Genomic DNA, 7,573 nt, shown 5'->3' with positions numbered 1-7,573 from the left:
GATTGAAACAGAAATTCTTCAATTCTCCAACCCAAGATCCAAGACAATTGTAATTGAAATTGAAAACAAGAAAACTAAGAGGAAGGGAATTCAATTCTCCTTCCCCGAGACTTAGAATTTAAAATTCACTCAATACCAAAAGCTCTCCGAAAACTCTTTCTGAAAACTCCACGGAAAAGCTCCGTTAAAAACTTAAATCCTATGCTATTTATACACTTTCTTCAAATGGTCTTCAAGCCTTCAATTGGGCCTTTGCTCTTGATGGAATTGGGTTGATAGAGGCCTTGGTTGATTGCTCTTGGAGTTTGGAGAAGAACCGAATTGAACCGGGTTGGAATCATGAAAGCTTGAGTAAAAGTTGGAGTAAAAGTTGGAGGCTAACTTTTACTCCAACTTTTCACATCAGCCACCCTTCTTTGCTGATACCAACGTTGGGGCAAAAGTTAGGGGTCTAACTTTTGCTCCAACGTTGGCCTCCCCTTGCATACTCATGGCGCCAACGTTAGCCAAAAAGTTAGGGGCTAACGTTGGCGCAAACTTTTGCTCATCCAGGGAGTGTTTTTCATGCGCCAACGTTAGCCAAAAAGTTAGGGGCTAACGTTGGCGCAAACTTTTGCTCTCCAGGGTGTGTTTTGTGATGCCAAAAGTTAGCCAAAAAGTTTGAGGCTAACTTTTGCTCCAACTTTTTGCTTCCTGGTTCATTTTCAATTAATCCAAAAGTTTGAGCTAAAGTTTGAGGCAAACTTTTGCTCAAACTTTTTGTCCTCTCTTCCTCCTAACCATTCCTTCTTGCTTCAACCTTTCTCCAAGCTTTCTTCACCTATCATTAATCAACCAAACACATCAAAGCTATGCTCAAAATCATGAGATATTCATTCTTTCATAATATGTGACAATTATAGCATAAAACCTCATGAAATAGCATGAATTCATATATGGTTGATTAAATTAAAGGAAACATGAAAATCTACCCAATTGGCTTGCTTATGGCTCAAGAAAGTGCATAATTCAGTTGAAAACAAAAGAAAAAGGCTAGTGAAACTAGGCTAAGATGACTTGTCATCAAGCATATGCATAGCTTTTTCTAAAATAATCAATATTTCTCAATGGGGATTAACATTCCCGGGAATTTATAAGTGCCCGGTCACCCTTACGTCGTAGGATCAACAGAGTATCAAGTTTTCAACCTGGTACACGTGGTGGCAAGCCACGGTACTTTACCCAGGGAATCTCGTATCTCAGATTATTTAGTCATTCAAGCCAAATATCATACATGATCATTCATTTGATTTTCAAGCCAAGTATCATGTATGATCATCCATAACATTTCATAATCAATTCATCGCTTTTCAGCTTTACTTCATCTCCAAGTTATCCCCATTTCCTAATTTCATCTAATTATCAGGTTTAGTACTATTATCAATGACTAAAGGAATAAAAATAGAGGTTTAGAAGTTTGAGATAGAGTTCAGAATGCTAAAAATCATATTTGCGGAAATAGGGCCCACGCGTACGTGTGGGTCATGCGTGCGCGTGGGAATGTAAAACTGCAGCTTGTTTGCCCCTTGCACGTACGCATGGGACCAGTTGTATACGCACCTCCAAAAATCCATGCCACGCGTACGCGTGGGCCACGCGTACGCGTGGACGTACGTTCTTTGAAAAAAAACAGACTCAATAGCAGAGCTGCAAAATAGTAAAAAAAAACAATTTTGGGGTATGATCTTCCAACATCCATAACTTCTTCGATTTAAAATATTTTTCACTCGTTCTTCGAACGGCATAAACTTCACGAATCCAATTTTCATTTTAAAACAACTTGAAAACAATTTGAGAGTCCGAAAGCTAAGTTATGCCTCGCCAAAATTTGGCCAAAAACTAACTTTGGTAAACTTGCAAAACCTCTTTCCTCATTCAAACAATTTCCATGTTTCCAACACAATAACCTACACATGCTAACATCAACAAATCCTTCTTTCTTAACACCATAACCACCATGAAAATCACCCTTCACACCAACAATAATCACATATACACATGCCAAATCCACTATCAATAATTGCATATACACATGCCAAATCTCACAATCAAACCATAGTTCATGAATTACATATTTGTGTCCTCAAATCCATGATTAACAATTTGTCAATTCTTCAACTAATCAGCACCACATCAATCCATATTTAATAACAAAACACTAAACCACAATATACACATACGTTCCAACTTATCCTACGGTCATCTAGCCTAAGTTTTCACAGAATATTATATATTAAATGCAAGAAACTTAAACCATACCTTGGCCGATTTCCACATAACGATCAAGGCAATTTATTTAAAACCAATCACAGCCCTAAAACCTCAACTACACAGCTTCCTCCAAGTTCCGGTATTCACAATTTCAAGCTCCAATTATTTATTCACAACCTAATACACATTTGTAACACATATATACCCAATTTAATAATTAAAGCTCAAATTCATTAAAATTAAAATAGAATTATGGTATCCTCACCTTATCCAAGCTTTACATAAGCAAGAGTGAATGTTTTTCTCAAGCTAATTGGATCCTAAAACATCAAAGAACAAAGAAATTCAATATCCCCACTTAATTTTCCAAAATTGGGGGAAGATATGGCTGGGAATAGAAAAATGAGTTACCTATGAAATTGTTCCAGTAGAAGTGTAGAGTTCGACGCGGTGGTCGCGTGGCCGCAAATGGTGTGGTGATCGGAGCTCGAATGGAGGAGTTACGTGAGTCGGAAATCACCATAAGGGTTTGGCGTTCTTCTCCTTAAAGATTGGCCCGATTGGGCCCACGGGCCTGGTTTGGGTCCGGTTCAACCGGTTCGGCCTCGTTCGGTCCAATCTTGGACCGATTTCTTCGAAATTAGTGTCGAAATTCTCGTTTCGATGAGCTCTATCCTAATTTAATATCATATTCGTATTTATAATCTTCTTTATTAAAAACTAATTTATTGTCTAATTATCTACTAATTTAATGGAGTTTACATAAAATTACTTGTATAAATATTATTTAATCTAACTAAAATAAAAATGCAACATGAAATGGCTAAAAATTAATATTATTTTAAACATCATTAGTTCTAAATGAATAATTTTTTTTCAACCAAATCCCCAATTAAGTATTCATTTTTCAACTTTCAAAAACTAGTATTTTTTGGTAAATAAATCTTTCAGTGTTTCTTCTATTAATAGTGTAGTGTTTTTTGTCTAGTTATAATTTATATTATATTTTTTAAAAATTTATGTATGTGTTACTTTTGCAAAATTTCTGTATTGTTTTAAAATTTTGTGTTTTTTTTTTACAATTTTTTAATGAATTAGCTTAAAATTTAATAAAAAATAAGTGACAAAAAAAGAAATTTTTAAAAACTTTGTATAAGACTTAATTAAAAAAATATAATCTTTTTTTATCAAATTAAAGAAATTATACTTATCTAATTTAAGTTTATCTTACATTAGTCTCTGTCTCTTTTCTATTTACAAATTTTTGTTTAAAATAAATTAATTTAAAATTTAACAAAAAAAAAAGTAGGTGAAGAAAAAGAACTATAAACATTATAAACTATGCTAAGGTATTGTGAGTTATCCATCTGCACATAAATCGTGTTAGGGTACTATGAATTACCCTTTTGCACATAAATCGTGCTATCCTATAGTGTTTTAGGTGAAAAACACTATAAACCATGCTACCCTAAGACGAGTTATATTTAATTTGGAAAACTCAAAGTCTTGAGACGATTTATGTGCATTTTTAGAATGAGTTCAATACATAAATCGTCCTAGGATATGGTGATTTACATATTATCAAAAACACAAAACTTTAAAACGATTTATATATTAATAGAAATAGAAAATTTACGTTTTAAAATTTGATTCAGGAGAATCTCATAATATTGATTCCTCTTTATTTTATTTAACAATATTCTTTAATTAAAAAAAAAGGGTTAACAGAGCCGCAGAAACATCTCCCTAACAGAATTTGCCTTTTTTTTTGGGCAGGTAATAGAATTTGTCTTTTAATTTTTTATTTGCACTAAGGTAAATATCATGCTAGAAGTCTAATGGCACAAAATAGATCACCCTCTTAAATAAGTAATCTCCATTTCCAGTATTTATTGAACCTAGAAAAGATGATTAAGGATATAGACTCTCATTCATCTGGCCAACTTGTGTGTTGTGGTTGAAGTGTTGGAGTCATCTAAAAAGTAAGCCCACATACTTTTTTTTTGGTCAATGTTTCGTTTTTGGTCGATGAGCCCGCATACTTAAACAGTTAAACGAAGGCGAGCCCATTAGGCCCGTTTATGTGGAATTGGAGTTGGGCTGATGAAGCCCGTTTCGGAAAATGTGGCGTGAAGAGATGAGACGAAGCGAGTGGACAGAGGAGTGAGGAGGAAGATGTACGACATGAAGATGGCAGCAGGTGGTGGTTCTACCATCGGGTTGCCTTCTTCATCACTTGTTGGTAGATCCCCAAAGTTTATGTTCCGTCCGTCCTCAAGTTTTCAATCTCACTTGGCTTCTCCCCCCTATGAACGAAAACTCAACAGTTACAGTTACAGCTACAGCTACTGGGTTTGCAGGACGAAGAGAGGAAGAGGGATGTTGAGGGGGTTGCCGTTCCCCGTAGATCCATGGGCGCCCTCCATTGACTCACAGAGCATTGCTTCCCAGCTGTTCGCATTCTCCCTCTTCCCATACATAGCCTTTCTCTACTTCATTACCAAGTCCAAGACTTCCCCTAACCTCACCCTCTTCGGCTTCTACTTCTTGCTCGCCTTCGTCGGAGCCACTAGTTAGTTTCCCTTCCTTTCACATCTCTTCTTTTATGCTTCCGATTTCAATTATTTAACCACCTCCATTCCATTCTGCAGTACCAGCTGGGATTTACGGTAAGTTTCATTTCACTTCCTAAACATACATACATTCATTAAGCTCTCTGATGATTTTTCTGACAGCAAAGGTGCAGTATGGGACTTCACTCTCCAACGTGGATTGGTTGCATGGCGGGGCTGAGTCGCTTCTCACTCTAACTAACTTGTTCATTGTCTTGGGACTCCGACAGGCTCTCAGGAGCGCATCCAAATCCAATTCTCAACAAAACACGCCAGATTTCAAAGATAACAAAAGTCGCTTCGAGGACCTTTGATATGCTTCAACCCTCTTGGCATTAAAGAAATATGCTGATTTGTACCATTCTGCATATATTGATATAAATCTTCAACTTTCCCAAGCTCTCTTCGACTTTCCATATTTTTATATTTAAAAAATAGATAAATTGAGATAATGTAATCATGTAACTTAATTTGCCCTATTTAATCATTCAGTATCCATCCCCTTGTGCAAAGATTTAGTATTATATGTTGTAACGTGCAAATTTGAAGCATTTATTTATTTGAAGGAAATTCTGCTCAAGAGTGCCAACTCTGAGATTCTAACATTAACTACAAAGACAGTTCTAAGTTCTAACCATTTCTGACTCATTGTTTTACAAGTCTACAACTGCCTCAAGTGCTCCTAGATGTTCTTGTTGATAAGGGCTCTAGGAGAAAAATCCAGGGTATTGGGAGGGAAATTTGGATCAATTTCCACTGGATCAAGTGAGAAATTGAACTCCGGAACTGGAGAATTGGTGGTGGATGTGTTGGTGGAAATGATCTCAGTAATATCTGATTCTGAAAGCGGCCTATTATAGATCCCATCAAGCTCATTCATCTGGAAAGACGTAGATGGCAGGTATTTAAATTCTTGCATGTTTGGATATAATAAGTGAGTTTGGAAATGGCTGCTCAGGAAGGATTCGTTCTCCAGGGTTGAAGGAATCAAGCTGTAGCTTTCTTGTGCCATGCTTCCAAATGAAGTTGAAGGGAAAGTGAAAGGATATTCCATCTCTCCATTTCCCACCATATCTCTTTTAACTGTCATAATGGTCCCGAAAGTTGTCAGGCTTTCTTCTGATGTTTGTCTATGCTGAATTTCGTTACTATGACATTGCAGTTTCTCATGTTTGTCTGGCGATTTCGGTTGCGGAACAGCCTTGTTTCCCTGAGAACAGGTATGCCTTCCTTTGTAAGTTATGTCAAATATGGTAGGATCTTCGTCTGATCTCTGTACTTGCTTCGTGGCCCAGCACCCCTGAGTGTTCCGGAAGGTGCACCTATAATAACTTCTGCAAATGTCAAAATAGAATTTTAGTTACATGCTTGTACAAGTAAATCCATTGTTTATACATAAGAATTCTTGTGAAACTTGTCTCAAGCAGGATAAGGGAAATTCCTCACACCTGGGATATTTGGCACCAAGGATATCTTTCTGTCCATATTTTCTCCAGTTGTAACCATCTTCATGTGGTCCTTCAAGGCCACTCTCAAAGCTCACTCTCACTTGATCTACCCATTTGGCCATTGTCTTTCTGCAACAGAGTTTCAAAAAATTTATAGCAGTGTTAGTATAATTTATTAGACATAGCACATAGCTGATGTTTTTGTGGCAGAAAACTGCTCTTGCGAAATTTACCTTTTCTTTGAATCGTGTTTAAACTCTTGATTATGATCCTTGTCATCCCGCAGAGGACTTGCGCTGATAGATATTGGTGACTCTGAAAACAAGGTTGCTGTTGCTTGACTCATGTTCTGAGACTTGGAAGTTGATGCATTCCATCTTAGAATTAGCAGAGCTTTTTCATACGAAGATAATATCCTCTGCAGCAACAAATCTTTTGTGTCTGCTGAATATGTCGCATTCATGTCTTCCTTCAACCTTCTTGCTACCTCCATCCCCTGAACTAGCTCGTTGATGAGTATGTTCTGCTCCCAGCGCCCATCATTTTCCATTGTTGTAGTGTTTATCACCTTAACAAGATCAAGTTTGATGGTGCTTTGATAATTTGATGCACTAGTTCATCACTTCTACTCTGGAAAATGGAAATGCAGTCTTGTCAACCGGTATAGTTTCTTATTCTGCAGCAGGGTTGGGAGCTGAAGAAAAGTGCAATACGTTTGGAATAGTGAAGTACAGTAATCTATGATCATGGGCTTTGAAGCTCAAGTGGATTTGCTGAGTTTGAAGTTCGATGTTGGTGCAGAGAGAAGAAGGCGGGAGTGAAGCTTAAGAAGCAAATTTGGTTTGCTGAATGAAAGGATTGAATGCCTTTGTATTTAAAGGGAAACCATAATTGGATGTTTGAAAGTCCAACTTTGACTTGGAAAACGAGTTTTTCAGCTTAAGACTTGGTCAGTGAACAGTGATCACTAGAATGCTGACCCAGTCCACTTAACTCGATAAGTATTAAGTTACTGTGATATGCTTTCATGATGAAACATGTATATGGTTGCTGGGGTCACCACAAAAAACATATATATGGCTGACGGATTTTAATTGGAAAATGCATATCTTAAAATTTAATTAGTAATAATTTATTTTTAACTCTTATTAATATTCAAATAATTAACCTTCTTGCCATTCAAATGATTAATTTTATTATTCAGTTATTCAATAATAATCATTTAATTTATATATCGATTATTTTTACAAACAAATATTATAT

General features: G+C 36.4%; 2 protein-coding genes across 2 annotated transcripts; one reads left to right on the top strand and one right to left on the bottom strand.

The window, feature by feature from the left end:
* Nucleotides 1-4,349: 4,349 nt before the first annotated feature.
* Nucleotides 4,350-5,465, top strand: LOC107630726 (1-acyl-sn-glycerol-3-phosphate acyltransferase). The gene is made up of 3 exons (XM_016333942.3): nucleotides 4,350-4,822; nucleotides 4,902-4,919; nucleotides 4,986-5,465. Exons 1-3 carry the CDS (start codon nucleotides 4,426-4,428, stop codon nucleotides 5,174-5,176), a joined length of 606 nt encoding a protein of 201 aa, XP_016189428.1. The 5' UTR covers nucleotides 4,350-4,425; the 3' UTR covers nucleotides 5,177-5,465.
* Nucleotides 5,389-7,174, bottom strand: LOC107630724 (putative WRKY transcription factor 41). The gene is made up of 3 exons (XM_016333941.3): nucleotides 6,544-7,174; nucleotides 6,311-6,439; nucleotides 5,389-6,196 (listed from the first exon to the last, which is right to left on the bottom strand). Exons 1-3 carry the CDS (start codon nucleotides 6,858-6,860, stop codon nucleotides 5,545-5,547), a joined length of 1,098 nt encoding a protein of 365 aa, XP_016189427.1. The 5' UTR covers nucleotides 6,861-7,174; the 3' UTR covers nucleotides 5,389-5,544.
* Nucleotides 7,175-7,573: the final 399 nt, after the last annotated feature.

This window comes from Arachis ipaensis, chromosome B3 (genome assembly GCF_059453495.1).
Source record: "Arachis ipaensis isolate K30076 ecotype BB chromosome B3, ASM5945349v1, whole genome shotgun sequence".
NCBI classification, from domain to species: Eukaryota; Viridiplantae; Streptophyta; class Magnoliopsida; order Fabales; family Fabaceae; genus Arachis; species Arachis ipaensis.
Note: the sequence above shows the minus strand (reverse complement) of the source record. Positions and strands in the feature narration are given on the sequence as shown.

What these genes read in the sequence shown, in the direction of transcription:
- LOC107630726 (XM_016333942.3), top strand. Translation starts at nt 4,426, where the DNA reads ATGTACGACATGAAGATGGCAGCAGGTGGTGGTTCTACCATCGGGTTG.
- LOC107630724 (XM_016333941.3), bottom strand. Translation starts at nt 6,860, where the DNA reads ATGGAAAATGATGGGCGCTGGGAGCAGAACATACTCATCAACGAGCTA. An exon ending in AAACACGATTCAAAGAAAAG is followed by an intron (nt 6,440 to 6,543) that starts GTAAATTTCGCA and finishes ACTCTGTTGCAG; the next exon opens with AAAGACAATGGCCAAATGGG. An exon ending in CTTGGTGCCAAATATCCCAG is followed by an intron (nt 6,197 to 6,310) that starts GTGTGAGGAATT and finishes TGACATTTGCAG; the next exon opens with AAGTTATTATAGGTGCACCT.